This window comes from Excalfactoria chinensis, chromosome 3, assembly GCF_039878825.1.
Source record: "Excalfactoria chinensis isolate bCotChi1 chromosome 3, bCotChi1.hap2, whole genome shotgun sequence".
NCBI classification, from domain to species: Eukaryota; Metazoa; Chordata; class Aves; order Galliformes; family Phasianidae; genus Excalfactoria; species Excalfactoria chinensis.
In genome coordinates, this window is record NC_092827.1 from 1,308,753 (window position 1) to 1,326,665 (window position 17,913).

At 46.4% G+C, this 17,913-nt stretch overlaps 1 protein-coding gene across 5 annotated transcripts in view; it reads right to left on the reverse strand.

The window, feature by feature from the left end:
• The window catches only part of RUNX2 (RUNX family transcription factor 2), a 201,910-nt gene that overhangs the window by 75,931 nt on the left and 108,066 nt on the right, over positions 1 to 17,913 (reverse strand). For 3 of the 5 annotated variants that reach the window (XM_072332918.1, XM_072332919.1, XM_072332920.1), the window contains one exon: positions 11,465 to 11,626. The exons of the other annotated variants lie outside the window; for them this stretch is intronic. In XM_072332918.1, coding sequence (XP_072189019.1) covers positions 11,465 to 11,626 — 162 coding nt within the window. The remainder of the gene's footprint in view (positions 1 to 11,464; positions 11,627 to 17,913) is intronic. 5 annotated transcript variants of the gene reach the window in all.

Here is a 17,913-nt window from a genome sequence, read left to right on the forward strand (position 1 = left end):
TGAGTAATGCAGTGTGGAAAATACCACGACATCTTTTTGAAGGTTAAAGGTAAAACCACTAAGACATCTGACCACGACCAGCTCTTTAACTGAGACATGCTAAAGGTGGAAGACAAAGTGACGAGAACTTGGCCTGAAATAACCTTCTGCATGCAGTTCTGGTATCTGAAATAAAAAGCAGGGACACAAAGCCTGCAGTACCATCTTTGGTTGTCTTCATCTGCTTGAGAAAGCAGCTCAGAGTGGAGCAGTGAGAGGCGGAGGCCGAGACCCAGGCGCTGGGCTGCATCTCCACGGCAGCTGGAACGGGTTCCTACATGGGCAGGGAGCCTTCAGAACAGCTCCAAACCAGTCTGGCCCACCTACGTTGGGCAGGTCAAACTAGGAACTGGTTGGGTTTGGACGAACCTTAAACCAGCTTCCTATCTAATTTTGGAATCTAATACGATCGGGCTCCTTAATTAGGCTCTGGTGGTACTCAGATCCCCACCTCGGCGCTCCTTTTCACCCATGAAAAGAAATCACGGAATGACTTGTAGCAGGAATCAGAACGAAAACAAAAACAAACACAAAATCCCTTTCAAGAGAGATATTTGAGAGAGGAAGAGGGAAGAAAGGGGAAGAGAGGTGCCTTTTTCCCACTGCCAGGATTCCTCTGTGGCTCCTCTGGACCTGCCAGGATCCACATCACAGCTCCCGGGGACTTCCTCTGCGGAGCTTGTGCGAGACGCTTCTTCCAATGAGCCATTTCATCTCAGGCTTAAGTTGCACAGCTTTTGGGTCGGCAGCCCTCCTGGCATTTTTGAGGCACTTGCTTCCTTCCCTATTTGGTAAACCAGCCACCTTTTGCAGAAGGTCTCATTTTCAGTCTCCAATCCCTCGTTCAGATCCCAGCTTTTGCTATCAGTGATTATAACAAACGTTTATGCTTTTTCACACTGAGGTCACTGTTAATTCCCTTAGTCAGCGCTGACCACCCCTATGCAGCAGTAGGTCTGTTCATCAGCAAGAAACCATCCTGCACTGATGACTCCCACTTTACGGCCAGCAGTCTAGCTTAACAGCACAGGGACATTTGAATGCATTCATAAATTCCTGTTACTTCTGAAGAATATTTTTCATGTATTCTTGTATAACGTTTGTTTTGACCTCCTCTGTTTGTAGGTTTAATTTCTAACTGTATCTACTTCAACTTTAATGAAGTTTTTTGGCTGGGATTCTTCCTTCTTCAGGACAGGGTTTTATTCTTGTTTTGAGTGGCAGCAAACACATAACTGGCTGGCTACGCTTAACAGCAATAGCCAACAGATGTTTGATCCTTTTTTTCCATAGAGGGGCACAGATCATATAACCTCACATGGTCTATACCAGGTAATAGAGACACTACAGACCTACAGGAGATAGGATAGTATAAAAAAGATTCACAGAGATCTATCAACAGCAATAGATCCAGATAAATGCCTCCAGCTTTGGAACCCCGTGCAACCTGGGGATGTATACATTCTGGCTTTGCATTCAGTGTGATCTGAGCAACCACTTTTGACCACCCAACACAGCCTGATGGGGTTTGTCTGCTTTCCCAATGGCAGTGCTGACCAACACTGCTCACCTCCCACTGCAGGCTGCAATGAACAGCTTTGGGATTATTTTCATGCTGCCCCTGAAAAGCTATCTCTCTGTTTTCCTTCAAACCAAACCCTTATAGTCCCTTCTGACCTTAGCTTGCTCAAGTTCAGCTCAAGTGAAGCTGCTACCATGCTGGCTCAATTCATGGTTCCTCAATTCCCTCTTGTATTCTGTTGTACGATGGGCACCAAAGACTCCAGCAAAGGCCCATTACCTCCATCACTGCAGCACACCATGGGCAGCAGCCAAACTACAGTACGTGATACCAAAACCTTGAGCAAGACCTTACCAAGGGGAGTGACAGGGAGGCTGAGTTCCAGTTCTGGGAATCCCCCTTTGACCCCACATTCAGCCTTCAACAACACACGGCATAATTTCAGCACATAATTAAATATAGGCACTTGACATCTAAAAACGGCACAGTTCATACTTTGTCCTACACCTGAGCTGCCTCCCAAGCAAGCCCGTTGCTCAATGCAGTAACACAGACTAAAACCATGCAGACATGCCATTTGCTTCATAATGTTCTGCCAGTTCTAGGCTATATGTACAAAATAAATGTGTTTGTTTGAAGGAAAAGACCATAAAACCACACAGATATCTACAGTTCAGACGGCAACAGCCCTCCTGACCATTAGAAATAACGAGTGCAAACCACTCACATAGTATCACCAGCAACTCTGAGCTCATGGGTAGGCTCTCTTCATCCTACCTAAACAAGAGGGGCTTTGCAGGTACCCCTCCTAAATCATGCATACCATCTTCCATTTCCCAGCTCTGGAAAAAAGAGATGTTCCTTTGGGAAAAACATGGCCAGAAGGCCTGGAGGTGATGTGCTGAAGAAGCAGAACACCAGCTCTCCTCCTCTAAATCACCACCAAAAAACCCACATGGTTTGTGATATGGGCACAATAGCTCTTTCCACAGAATTAAGCTTCTTCATTCAACAAGGGCTTTGGTTGGAGTAATCCAAGGGGTTTGGCACACTTTCCACTCTTTTCTTTTAAAACTGCCAATGGAATAGGCAAAACCAGCTCTTCTTCAGCAGACAGTGCATCACAGGTTGGGCTGATGGGGGAAGGGAACTTCCCCTGTTAGACATATTGTAGTGAACCTACAGCAAACCAACATCACCAGAATGCTTCTGTGCTGTGCACCCCCAGCCTACGCACAAGTCACATCAGCTCTGTCCCCAGCAACACCCAACATCCCCAAGACCGCTGCAGAAAGCCCGTGCTCAGCCAGCTCCTCCCTGCATCCATCGCTGCCGCAGAAGAACCCGAGGGAACCCACTCGAGGCACAGAGCTGAAAGCCAGCGCTGCAGACCATCAGATGAAGTTGCAGCAAGTTCAAATGAGTGGAAACTAAAGTCAGACAAATTCAGACTAGTAATGAGACCCACATTTCTAAAGTGAGCTTAATTAACATCTGCAACCAAAGGTTGCGGTGGATTTTGCTTCCCTGGAAATCTTTAAATGAAGACCAACCGAGGTTTTGTTGTTTCTTGTGTTTTGTTGTTTCTTGTGTTTTGTTGTTTGTTGTTGTTGGGTGTTTTTTTCATTTTTTTTCCCCCAAAAGGTAACTCTTGGTTCAAATGAGAGCTAATTTGAGGAAATCTTATAGCGAGGTGCAAACCAGATGATCACACAGGCTTCACTTCATTAATAGCCCATTAATTTATTCCTGTGTGCAAAGCTCCTTATAGCAAAACAGTGTATCCTGAACTTTATGCCATCGCCATTGCTAAGTATACTCGCTATGCCCAAAAGCCTGCCAAGAGGACACAGCTGTGTGCAGCCCTCCTGCGATGCTGAAGCACCACATCCATCACCCTCAGCATCAGTGTGGAGCAACAAATTGCTTGCTGGGCGCATGTGGGTGCCTGCTTCGAGCCACTGGTGCTTGTTGGGACCCTCCACTGCCCACAAGAGAGAGCCTGCCCCAGGCATCACCTGCTTTGATCCCTTCCCTCTCTGTTTTTGAGTCAGTCTGAAAGTAAAGATGAAGAGATTTGCAGATTAGCGTCCCCAAATACCCTCCCTTTATGCATATGGATTAGTTCCTTCTCCTTTAATAACATCCTCTATGAGCCACGTGAAGGCGTGCACCTCCCATTTATCTCATTCATCTTCCTCCTCATCGCTGCCCACGCTTTTTTGAACAGCCAGAGAAAGCCGGAATGTCTCACCTTCTCCTTGTCACCAGTACAGCCAAGTATCGCCAGTATCACTGCTCTTTGTAATCTCACAACCAGTCTGGCACAACACTCGTTAACCAACGACAAGGCAGCTACAGCGATGTCTACCATCAGCCACCTTCACTTCTTCCACTGAGCATTTTAGTGTCGGTTTTGCAAAAACGAGGCTTTTAAGCTGCACTGTTTCTGCCTCTCCTGTACCCACCGCAGTCACAGACAGAGGGACCAAATTCTTCTCCACCCGCATTTCATGGAACCATTTCAAAAATTCCACTTGTGCAATTAATTGAACAAAATTCAATGCAACAAAGACTCGATGCCACAGGGAATTAAGGGCAAAAGAAGTGATCCCCGTCATCCTATCTAATTTCCCACATGTACCAGAATTTCATGTCTGGAGTCGGATTTCCTCTCTGCATGCACACACGGAATGGCATCGATCACCCCCACTGGCCCCATCCATGAAATCCCAGTGTGTGATTGAGCCACGCGCAGCATCCTTTTGCCACTCAGTGCTTTGTAGGATGGGGCCTGGGGGCTGCGGGTGACTTGGAGGAAGAAAACATTAGTAGTCTATTTGATTCTAACTGTAGCGGATGGAGATGGTCCTGGGAGATGGGAGAGACAAGAGATGCTCGGCATGGCCTCAGTAGTTCTTTAAATACGGTGCTTATTAATAGAGGTGGGAGAGGTGCACATGCAGTCAGAAAACCCACACATCCCCCAAGGTCAGAAACCAGCAGCGATTGCACTGTGAGAATGAAGGAAACATCAAATGCTTTTGCATAGTGATGGAGCAGAGAGCTCAACCTCACAGCCTTCTGTTGGGCGTTCATTGACCTTACCGGGAGAGCCCACATAGGTAATGAGTCAGGATCTGGCCCTTTGAAAGTCTGGAATCAAGAGCCTGATTGCCCCATTAACAATTAGCATTCTGTTTACAAAACCCAGCAGAGTCAGTAAGAATAATCATTACAAAACATGCTCAGACTGCGATTCCGGTTTAAGTTAATATAATTTTAATGAGTTCTTCAGAAAAGGCCTGGCACTTATGGAAAATTTCCTTAATTAATATCAGACCCTAAATTAGTAATAAAAAAAAGCCCTGAATATCATTTGGTCTCAAGCTGGAACCAAAGTATGTTTTGGCATCATTACTAACTGTTAGCAGCAAGTTCTGGAAACAGATGCAAATCTTGATATGTGTCCTAAATATAAAACACATTGCAAAAAAAAAAAAGGCTCAGATAAAAATATATCTATACATCCACATATATTCGAGTGTGCTATTTCCTGCCTGTATCAGCAACAAATTCATTCTGTTTAAAAACATTCCACTTGTTTCTCTTTGGTATTTTTTAAATCCCTTATTTCGGGAACAAAACTCTTTTCCTCTGCCTTCCTTTTTGCTGTTTATTTCCTCTCCTGACAGCAGTCTCAAGCAACTGAAAAGGGCTTAAAGACGCCCATTATAACATTCAGCTGTCTGAAAATCAGCCCGCTTGTTTTGCCACCTAAATATGGGTAGAGGTGCCTAATTTGAGGCCACCCACACCAGAGGAATTTGGCCCTCATCCTTGAGGTGGGGATCGTGCAACGTATCTTCTGGACAACTGCTCCAATGAGGGACTGTACCCAGGAGAGACGGCGCGACCGAAACCCCACACACAAGTGCCAAGGTGCTGAGATTCCCAGGAGGCACCGAGCGGGCAGGAGGCTAAAAATGGAAAACCTGTGGTAAACAGAATAAATAGTGCCACTGAGCATGGAAAGAAAAAAAACAGAGAGGAATGGAGGAGATGAGTTGAGGTGGGGGAGCAAAATGAGTGAGCTGTTTCTGAAGAGAACAGAACCTCCCTCCCAGGCTCTCCCAAGTTCTCTACTTTGCTGCGACTCGCATTGAGAAGTAGGATGACGGAGACTTGAGTCTCTCAGCTTCCATTAAAAAAAGAAGAGAGAGTGAAAATTCTTATAGTCACCAAGAAAAACAGAAGAGTGGAGAGAGTGCACCAGAAATGGAGCTGGCTTCTTGGGTTTGCCAAGAGCCTGAGACAATATTGCTGAAGCGTGAACTGCCCATTCATTTCAGGCACTGCTGACACAAGTGCCTTGCTGGCAATGGCCACGGTATTAGCTACTTCTCTGCTTCTCAGTGCATGTGAAGAGGAAGAGGATTGTATCCTAAGGACAGCTCTAATGTACTCTCTTGTTAAGAACACGGCTTGAAATGCGCTGAGTACATCCTAGGAAGTTAGCAGGAATTAAGGGATTCAGGAGCAGCTACTTCACAGAACCGCAGGTTTTATTCAGTTAGTGGTTGTGAAGCTGAGCTCCCTCAAGGAAGACAGAACACTTTCTTCCAAGTAATATCCTTCAAAGAGCAAATCCAAATGAATAAAAAAAGAAAAAAGGAGGGGAGGAGGGGAGGAAATCCTTATTTTAAAGTTTGTGTGTGCAATGTGTGCACAAGACATTGAACAAAGTCCAAGGCAATTGCAAGGCAGGCTTAGAAACCTAAGACGACAAGCAGCAGAGGACCTCAAGGAAAACCAGCACATCAATGTGAGCCACTTCCTTATTAAAGTACAACACTCAACCCAAAGGTTCAGCCATAGCGGCTTCCCCAAGATGTGTTCTATTTAGGTTTAAGATATGTAGGCTTACAAGAACGAAAATTAAATTGTGTAAAAGAGCAGTACTGTCACTGATTAAAGCACAGGCAGAATGTGCAGAGTTAGATTTATCCTTGCCAACCCTCAGCAAGTTGGAAGAACTGTAACGTGTCTTAAATTCAGTATCTGATTAAAGTCTGGGATAGTCCAAAATGATGCCGTGATATCTACCGGGCGAGACGAATTGATGGCAAATTTTGGCAACACTGAAGAACGCAAACAGCCCAGGGTTTGGTCTGTTCTCTATCTCTCGGTCCATTATGGCCTGGCCACAGCTGCGATATTAAATCCTTTTAGCATCCACAACTGGGGTGCTGCCTGTTAGGAATGGGTTCAGCTCTGTGCTCATTCCCAAGGCACGGCTGGGACCTGCTGGCAGCTCGCTGGCCAATCCCTAAAGCAGCCCCGCCAACAAGTAAGCCATACTGCTGTGCAGCAGCCTTGCCCCTGTTTCATTTCTTGGTATGGAGATTCCTTTACAGCTGGTTCAGCTCAGTGCACTGGGTCTGCAGACTTTTTCAGGCTGAGCCCAGGGTGTCTCTCATTTATCTCAGCGCATCTCTATTCAATGGCACAATAAGTACAAAGATAGGAGAGTTCACCCTGCTCACTGCAAGGACTCCAGTGGGTGGGGAGAGCATGGGGACACCACTGCAGCATCCCTGGCTTGTGCCAGTTGCAGCAATGTGCCCCACATACACAAATATCTGTGAAGAGGGTCAGCCTGTGGCTGGAAAAGGTAGGTCTGGTGATTTGTACTGCTATTCAGCATCACCTCTACTTTTCTTGCTTTCGCCAGATAGGCATTTGTCAAGCACTGTTGCACAGAATAGGCTCTTTCACAGCCAGTATTAAGGTTACCAGGCAAGTCTTCCAGCAGCTTTTGCTTTTGACCCTTCAGCTCTTTCAAAGGTGAAGCACAAAGCAAGGCATTTAGGCAGAAGAATGAGCAGATCCAGGAACTGCGTAGACGTTTCCCTGTCTCCATTCTCAAGAATATTCTCAACACAAAAAGCTCAAGCCTGAAGAGCATTGAGTGGATAGAGGTAAGGGTGAGGCAGATTCTGGCTGGCTTAAACCAGGTCTGAAGTATAATTAAGCTGTGATACGAGTATGTTTATTGAACCATTTAATCATCTCTTTGGGATCTGCCTCACCAAATACAGACTATCTGATTAGACGTGCCTGTACCTGAACTGTTCAGCTACATACACTGTGGAACCCATGGACAGAAGCAAGCTCATCCAAAGCACTGCCAAAGACCACAGCTCATCCGCAGACTGGTCGAGTTAACTGAGTCCTCCAAATGCTGTTTTGTCCCCACTGACTTGAAAGCCAGCACCGGGCGACTCTCTCAGCTACAAATGACTACCCCGTGGACATCTAAAACCAGAGGAAATCCATACCTCCTTCTGCTACTGTGGAGCAACCTCTTTTGACTCCAAGAGCAACCCAGCCCGTACTCCTTGCTCTGAACCTTGTATGTGCCAAGGACTTGTTGGATCAGTCCTGAAGCTTTATGTAAAATGACTCTGATGTGTATTTATATGAATCATATATATTAATTACATAATAGGCACTTACGTTCCTCTTCCCACATGCAGTTTGGTTACAAAGACTGAGTGCCTTCACCATGAATCATGCAATCAGACCACATCCCTCAGGCAAAACTCTCTTTAGAATGGCCATGTTCATATATTCCCATGGTTTCCACTACAATATTACTTAATTAAGAATATTAATCTGCTAGGCCACCAACTTTCACTGCCTTTTAGGGAAGTCGGAGCAGACAGGTAGTTTAATAAAATATGGGGAAACACGCTCTTTTTATGATTGAGTCGGTGCAATGAGGTAAGTCAATTGTATGGCCCCATGAGCTTATTTTATTTATTCTTTATACGAACATGAGACACATGCACCAGGGAGATCATTAGTCCAAGAGCTGCATGGTTTTTTCCAGCCAGTCTTTGGGTGGGCTCTTTTTTTGCTATTCAGCTACTGCTGTTGCATATTACTCCACTATAAGCAAAGTATCACTGATTAATTGTTGGACATTGCAGATGAAGTACCAGTCCCCATTTGGAGAATAAAAGATGAATATTTCAAGTCTGACACCTACGCTGTCATGGGTGCTCATCTGCACGTGTCTGCAGCATGCAGGCAGACATTTCAGCTGTGCAAAGCAATCAGGTGTGCGTCTAGACACTGGCATGACCAGTTCAGCCACATTACACCAGCCTGTCATAAGTAACTCAAGGAATCAGCTTGCTGCCCTTTTCACCTCTTCCATGAGATGGAGAAACGCTTGTGCTGCTCTGTCAATCCCTCACCCACACCCTTTCCTACAGCTCCCAAACTCTTCTGATGCTCAGCATGAACTCTGGTTCAAGCACTGGCATCCTCAGCACCAAGAGCTGCGCCCCTCTACGATGGTGAGGAGTGTGAGCATTTTGGTCAGCATGCATTTCCAGCCTTAGGAGTATCATCAAAAATAGCTCCTGTGGGCTGCCACTGGCCATGCCACCACTGAGTTGAAAGACGCCTTTGCTTTTCAAATGGTCCATTTTCAACATGACAGCAGCCCAAGCAGAGGTCTGTCCAAAGCCACAGAGGTTTGTAGAAAGACTGAGTGATGTGAAGCTGTGGCAGGTAGTCAGCCCTGTGCCTATAAGGTGTGACATTCAAGGCCGGAGGGGGAAGTTTCACCCATTTTTCCTCCTGCATGATGTTAAGAACCAGGCAGTAAATATGGCATTCATTAAAATTACCTTGTATATTTTTAACAGCCTTGATAATCAGGTTTCTGCCACCATACTGGGAAGCAGAGTTTGTTTTTATTCAAGGCCTTGTAAAATGCTAATTTCTCCCTTATGCGCTGGAGATGCCTGACATTTTCTAATATTTTTAAGAGTTTTTTAGTCGTCGTTTCTCCTCTTCAAAGCTCTGCTCTTTCTGAAAGATGTGTCAAGTAGCTGAGCGGCGGTTTGTCTCTCTAAGTGCAAAAGATCAATCGGCTGCTGTAACAGAAAGCTTTAAATCTGCATTTTCTCTCTGCTTTAAAGACAAAAGGGGCCAGATTCTGCCTCCCTGTGTGAGGCAGAAACTCTGGAGAGCTGCAGCATTCCCAGTAGGGGCTGCAGCATAGTTGGTGCTTGGGAGTCAGGTCTCCTCCTTCACCCAGCAGTATCGTTATGTGATTCTGAACATCAGCAAACACTGCAGACAACCTCTAGCACTTACGTGGAAGATGAAAGCCCACCTTTCTCCATTCTAAATCTACCTGGCAGCAAGATCCCTGTGCTGTGACAGGGTGGGAGCGTTACAGAGATGCTGGTTTGAGCCCTCAGAAGATGACAAGCAAGAAGAGCGGTGGCAACCAACTACCGAATGCAAAGGAAGAGTTCAGCACGCGGCCACATAATGTACACAGCCAGGCCTTCAGCCATCCTGCTTGCACCCACATGCCAGGCGCTCACGTCTGAATGCACCCAGACAAGCAAAGGCTGCAGGGCAAGTGCGCGGAACAGCCGCTGTGCTCCCAGCCGAGCCTCTCCCCGAGGTGTTGCTGAGGGCACAATTGCAAAAACAACCGATTCAACAACACAGACCATCAGGAGACTCCAAAGGGAACCTGTTTCTGGCCAAGCAAAGCATTTCCTCAGCATCAAGCCAATCTAGTTTTTTACACCAAGTCAGCGCATTGCACAGGGAGCCCATGGGAACCTGCCCCAACACCCTGCACCCCTCGGCCCACACGGAGGCGGCTGGCATCTCCAAAGAGGCAGAGCACGCTAGGGACCACAGAGGGCTTTGCAGCCATTTGTTTGAGAAACAAAGCTTCCCCCTTCTGAGATGAAAGAAATCGAGGAGTCGAAGCTAATCAAATCCTACATGCCTGCTGGCTGGAGTTCAGCTTGTCAGGGATGCAGTGCAGTGCAGTGCTCAGCATTATCAGCGCTACGAGCGTGGTGGATGGGGAAACACGACAGCAAGAAATTCACCTGGCTGCAAGTCAAACAGGTGTATGGCAGCAGCATCCAAGATTGTAATAGTATCTTGCAAACATGCAAAAAAACAGTAATGTCATAAGGCTGATTCTTTAGTTTTCATTAATGAATCATAAAGACTTCACGTTACACGTGCTTTTTGGCATACGCTGCTCATATTTCCACACTTGCAAGGTTGGAGCTTTTACGCTGAGCCACCCTCGCCTAAGGTTCCTCATTCTTGGCAAGATACACATGGTGACTGTGTGCCATTACGGGCTCTATCTTACTTCGGGGCAATCAGATTACTTCACACAGATGCTTTTATCGCTGAGACCATACAGGTGAATTGCACAGTATGTAAATGTACATTTGTTTGATTAAAAAAAAAGTCTCAGTTTGTAGCTGCTGTCTTGTCTGTGTTCCTAAACAAGTTTCCTCTCTCCTGCATCGTTCCAAAGCACAATTTGTCCAATCTTTACCCTAAAGTGACTCAGCTAGTTTCTGATAAGCATCTGAAGTACTCATTAACTAAGGAAACAGGCTTTCTTGAGCTACTGGATTAAAAAGGCAGAATGAACCTTCACCTTCACTACTGAAGAAATAAAAGGCATCTATCTAACATCACACACCACGCAAAATGAAAACACCAAAATATAAAGAATATCACAGTGATGTTGCAACATGTAAGCAAAACATCCTCCTGGGGGGGTAAGGGGGAGCAGGGAGCAGAAGAGAGAGAATTTGATCACAGAACCAGGTTCACAGGAAAAAAAAATATTCTGAACTGGAATGGACCTAGTGACATTCAAACCGTTCATGCTCTGAGCAATGCAGCAGCTCTTTCTGACCCCCACCCACCAGGCAGCAACTCTGTTATCACCAGCCAAGCCTTGCTCTTCTTACTAGGGATTGTCTGCAGCCATTCAGGCAGCTTCTGTACCTGTCAGTGTAATTGTTTTAGGAGAAATGTGGACACTACCTGAGAGGCGTCGTGGCACGTCGGTGATGGCTGGAAGTCCTGTGCCTCGGGTGGAGGACAGGGGAGTTGTGGAGTGAATGGACGGCGAGGTCATCTGGCTCAAATAGGACGGGTATGACTGATCATAGGACCACGGCGGGGATGACTGCGCCTGCCTGGGGTCTGGAAAAAAGAAAAGGGTATCAAAAGGTAAGGGAGAGAAATTGCAAGGCACCAGCAGTCTAACCGAAAGAGATGGGGCTACTGAACATACACACATCAGTGTCACAAGGAAGGAGAACACAACTAAATACAACTTGCTCCTCCAGACTCAATGTCTTTAAGCCTTGCTCTGTGAGTTTCCCTCCTGGTGACAATCATACAATCACAGAATGGCCTGTGTTGCAAAGGCCCACAGTGCTCATCCAGCTCCAACCCCCTGCTGTGTGCAGGGTCACCAACCAGCAGCCCAGGCTGCCCAGAGCCACATCCAGCCTGGCCTTGAATGCCTGCAGGGATGGGGCATCCACAGCCTCCTTGGGCAACCTGTTCAGTGCGTCACCACCCTCTGGGGTGAAAAACTTCCTCCTAAATATTTGGGGGAAATGAATGGGACAGTGAGCAGAGCTGAAGATTAAGCAGCTGTTCTGTAAGCTCCTGATGTCTATCACCCAGCTCTGACACCTTACACTGGGACTCGCCAGTCCTTGGGGATGTGGATAGACAAGCTGACAGTAAATAAGAGACATAGGGGATGATGCAGCCGAGCTTGGGAAGTGCATGTAAAAGGCAAGGAGACTCTAAAGTCAGCACTTGGCATGCCTGTCAAGTTGTTATCCAGTTCAAACATGACAAAAAAGTGGTTTTAGTGCTGAAAATGCTCTCCAAGAAGGAAAATGTCATTAATCTTATTAGCATCTGTCTAAAAATGTCACACTTGGATGCTGGCCCAGTTACCTACCGTCACCTCAATTAGAACAACATGAAGTCAGATGGATTGGGATAACTAGCGGGAGCTAATGATGCATTCACATGTACTCGTTAGAGCACACAATGAAGGAAATTATTTTAAGGATAAATACTGTTTATTTTTTGCTGAAGGTCTGGTGGACTGCACCAAGTGAGAAAGAGGGAGGGCTAGTCTTACTCAGCTGTGCTGGGATTCAGAAGCTGTTTGTTCTCACTTAGCACGTGGTGATAAAGATAGCACCGAATTCTTCAACAGTCAATTACTATTTTTGTTTCTTTATGCTGATAAGTGCTTTTAACCCCCAACGTTTTTGTGGGCACTGCCTGATAAACAGATAACTGCCTCCAAACTGGTCCGCAGAAAGCATCCGAATTCTCCCCACTACCTTCAGTAAAACACACCAGGTCCACTCTGTTTGGAGAACCTGCTACATCTGAGCACTGTCCTACAGCACTGCTTTGCAGACAGAAATGTGATAGCCACATGGCATAAGCAAAGGCACTTTGTCAGGAAATTCAGCTCTTTTTTTCCCCTCTTTTTTAACTCCTTTCCCTACTCTTCCACACAGCAAGAGCTTGTAGTTTTAGCTATGCCTTATTTATTTTTGCTTTCAGACATGATTTGTTTGAAGAGATGTCTGGAAAGCAGATACTTCCTTGAAGGAAAATAACTATATAGATTAAAAAAGAAACCCTCCAAAAAACAAGTTCCAATTTAATTTTAAGAGGATTTTCCCTGAGTTTGCCATTTATATTAGAGCTGAGTGATGTAAATGGTTAATATAAACTCCTCAGAAATCCGAAGGACACTTGATCATTAAATGTAATGAACTTCTTTGTTTTAACAATTTCAGGGCTAGGGTTGTATAGATTGGCGCAGGTTCAAATTTGACTGACTGCTCGTTGTTATATCTGATATCGACATACTTCTCTGCCTCATTCCACTACTATAATTCACCATTCAGTCAATGGTAAATGATCTTCAACTGGGAACGGAAAGCCTGCGCTTGCTGGGAAAACAATCTTAAAATTAATGATGTGTCAGGAGCACAATCTCAGACCTACGCTCCTTCAAACTCCAAGAGCTTTTCAACCCGTGTTTCTGAATCCAAAACAGGGTCAGCCCCAGTGCTGGAAGGAAACTACAGAGCAGGTAAAGACTGAGAAAAATCACAGCAGAAGATGTTTTTACAGGAATTTGGTTTAAGATGATGAAAACCTCAGGAGAGGAGCTGCCTTGTAGAGGCTGATGCCACTTCACTGGTGTAGCCGTCATGGCATGAAAAGATTCTGACCGACTCTGGTACCCACCCCACTCTGAACACCCACAGTAGGTTTGGCTTTCCACCTAACATCCTTAATTCAACAAGTACAAATGCCTCCGTGAACACAAGGAGGATCAACAGCAAAAAATGAATGGACTCACACAGTCTTTATAACGGTATTTCATGTGGCAATGTCAGAGGCAGAGTATGGGGCTGGATGAACCATCTGCTGATGCCACAGCATTTCAGATATTCTCAAGACGTTTAGCTTAATTTTTACACCCCCCTATAGCTCATCCCATCTACAGCAAAGCAGATTTATGTTCTAATTTATACTTGCTTTCATCTCTTCGTGAACCCCAAACTGTGAGATGTTAAATTGCAAAGTGTTCTAGAGAAAAAGAAAGAGGACAGGCTGTGAAGACACCGTGCTGTGACACAACTGCTGCTGCCCTGTAAGTAAAAGAATGACCATTTGTTCCCTGAGCATCTCATTCACAAAATGGGGTGCTTCTCTTGGCTAGAAGCTTTCAACCCAGATGTTCAAGTGTGAACCTGAGCGTCTCTCAAGCTAGACTGTAGAAAAATCAGCCCGTACTGTGTTTTCTCATAGAACAGGAAATAATTTGGAGGAAAATCCTCAACCAAATTGAACAGAAGATGCATCAGAGCTCACTGACTGAAGAAAGGCCGCAGCAGGCCAGGCTGGAGGTCAATGTGATTTCTCCACACTGAGGCAGGGCCAAGGCCATGGCTGAGGCCAGGTGGGGAATGTGCCCCGGGGCTTCAAGGATTATCTCGGGCCTGCTGGGAAAGCGGAAACCCAAGATACTAGTTTTACCAGATCCTGGAATAAATGCCATAAAACCAGCCTCTGTCTGGACATGTGAGGAGCAGAATTCATACAAGGTCTGCTCGCCCAAAGGGTCACGGTCACTGCTCAGTCATATTGCCAAGTGCCTGCAGTAGAATGCAGCCAACAGCCACCCCACACAGCCCAAACCCACCCTTTAGGGGTGCCTGCTTTCAGAACTTCCCCTTCCAAGGCAAATCCAAGAGGATGCCAGAAGGGAACAGAATGATGTCCACAGTAAGGTCACCTCCTCCAATGCTGAAGGGATGGCATGACCACTGAGCACACACCAGTGGGGCAGACAGTGCAAGCGGATTTGCAAGACGTTTTCCTTGCCTTCATGCAGATGGAGACCATCTCTTTTGTTTGCAGAGAGTGGAAGGCCATGCATGCTTGTTAGGCTGGCAGGCACCCACTGCGTGTGAGAGCCAGAGGCTCTGGGCTGTCACATGAAGCACCGCATGCTCTGGCAGCCAAAGTGTATCTTTCTAATCGCTGAAGGCCCCGAATATATGAGAAACCCCAGAGCTCTGAGGCAGAGCAAACACGAATTCCTGCCTGGAGGAATCCCTAGAAAACAAGGGAAAATGTGAATACAGAAGTACGCTGAATGGCTCGGGAGAAAGCCCACCCAACTCCCAGTGCCAGAGGCCTGCAGCCAGGCTGGCACAGCCTTAAACAGCAGCAACAGAGGCAGAGGGCCGCTCTGAATTTGACTTTGCACTTGAAAATTTTGGAGTGATTGCTAAGAACAGCCCTCCTTCTGTAAACATTCTCATTAAGTCTGTGTGGGTGTGAAGAAAAGTGCGGCTTTCACAATACTCGTTAAGGACGGGGCATTTCCATGCGTATGCAAAGTCACCTGGGTGCAGATGAGTAGAAACGAGTAAGTGGGTAAGGACCAAAGTAACCCAGTGACATCCCCTTCCCAATGGCAGTGCCAGGTGAGCCTCAGTGAGGCAGGAAAACGTGGTCTTGCAAATGCTTTTGTCTGTCAGTTTCACTGAGCAACCCCTCGTGGCCCATTTCTCCCACTCATCATCCAGCAATGTCAGTTCACTTCTTTCAATGGAAGAGTGTCAAAAGAGAGAAGAGAAAGCTGGAAAGTTGTTCTGCTGGAGCAGCTATCTGTTCCTTTGGTGCTGGAATATATCATATAATAGAATCACAGAATCATAGAATGGCATGGGTTGAAAAGGACCATAATGATCACCTAGTATCAACCCCCCTGCTATGTGCAGGGTGGCCACCTACTAGAGCAGGCTGCCCAGAGCATACATTATGAAGCGTACAGATTTACTATAGAAAAAGATCAGATTTCCATTTCCCAAGCTGAGCTCTGGTACTCAGAGCATGACCATGGGCTCACAGCACACAGCCTATAACATCACATGCATGCACACACCTTCCAAAAACACTTATTTAAATCCAGTTGTTGGTTCCCGTGCTGGCTGCTGCCCATTGAATTAGTGCTACTGCTGATACTAAAAAACAAGCTGTCTGGAGCTATCTGTGGTAAACACCCAAAGCAAATATCTTTGGTTATGATCTTAACAAAACCAAGATGACTTTCTGCATGAGTAAACATGCTATTGTTGTAAACCCAACCCCAGCAAAACAACAACAACAAAATGCAACCTCCTCCTCTCCTCTATTTCTTCTGAGCATTTGAAAGCCCAGGGCTTGATCTAGATTTCCCAGTTCAATCAGTGAATGCAGTGGAGTTACACCCTTATGGACACCAGTGTAATTGAGACCAGATTTTGGCCTTAAGAGCCTCTGAAACCATTTTTCCTCTCAGTCCCTAAGAGTCACAATTCTAAAGGAAAAAAACAAACACCAAAAAACGAAGCCGAACAAGTCTTGCCAGCAGGACAACTAAATAGCAAAGGGAAAAAAAAAGTTAAAGGAATACTCTATTAGGAGGGACACAGACCCAATGGAGGCTCACAGTGGCAGCTTGCCAGTCGCCCCAAGGATGCAATCAATTTGCATAAAGCACAGCAGACTGCGGCCACGCTGGGGTTTGTGACAGAAGGAATCTCAGCTCCTCCACCCCATATGCTGACTTGTAGCTTCTATCGCATGAACTGAAGGCACAGTGCACCCTGTATGCCCATAGCTTGGGCTATTTCAGTTGGTGTTCTAGAAGCAGCTACATACGGTGCTTGCTGCATTCAGCAGGCTGATTTGCACAGCTGCAGACTGGTGCATGCTGCAGCATGCTGCTGTCCCTGGTCTAACACAAGCAACTCAGGGGGGTATCACAGAATCACAGAATGACCCGGGTTGGAAGGGACCTCAAGGATCATGTAGTTCCAACCCCCCTGCCTAGCAGGGCCTCACACACTGGTACTCACACACTGCCCAGCTACAACAGCTACTCGGGCTGTTCCATGGCTCTCCTGCAGCTGGTGGTCTCAGATAACAGACACTGTGCTGCTGCTTTTCAGTCAGGTGCTTCACAGCCCCACATTCACACCCCACAACCATGCTTGTGCCATCTCCCTTAGCAGAATGAGGGGAGTGGAGGACTGGTGCCATGCGATGAGCTGAAGGTGCTTTCTGCCCACAGCCTTCCCACCAGACTCAGTTCTCACTGCTCCACCCGATAGTGGCGATGGATCCCCCCACTAACTTTCACCTCTGAATTCCTTAAATCCGCTTTCTGCAACTTTAAAAACGGTGTAAAATGATGAGGGCTGGAAATGCAGCATCACCAAAGCACAGGGGAGAGGGGAAAGCAGGAAAAGGGGAGAAAAAAGAAAATCACAGGTCCCACTTTTTGAGCGCTGCTCTTTCAGCGCTGCAAGTCACAGATTGCCCATAGGACAGCCGGTGCCATGACAGTGATGGAGCAGGAAACCTGATGGAAGCCCCACTCACAGCCCCGCTCGGATCTGCTCTGACAGGAGCTCATCCACACTGGTTGCAGTTTAGAGAAACAACGTTTTTGCTCGTTTCATACTGGAGCGCTGCTGCAACCAGCCAGGATCTGAGCGGGACTGAAACTCGACCCGCCTGCAAGTTGTTCCAGTGCCGTTAAGGGAGAGAGGAAAGCAAAAAAAAAAAGGCAAATATACCAATATCCAAATGTGAGCAGACAGCATCCCTGATTTACGGGCAGCAAGCGGGGTTCAAATTGAATCTGCACTGCCTCAGCAAAGGCATCTGCTTATTGGGTGATTTGTTTTTTAATGACCCTTCGCTGTTGCTTTTGCAGGCTCCTAGTTAAAATGCCATGTTGAATAAGGGCAACTCTGTGCCTTGTGCTGCTGCAGTGGGTTTGGGACTGCGCTGCGATTTGTGGAGGCTGTGTTCTGATACTCGAGGCAAATAAACACCACCCAGACAGAGGGAAGAAATATAAGAGTGGACCCCAA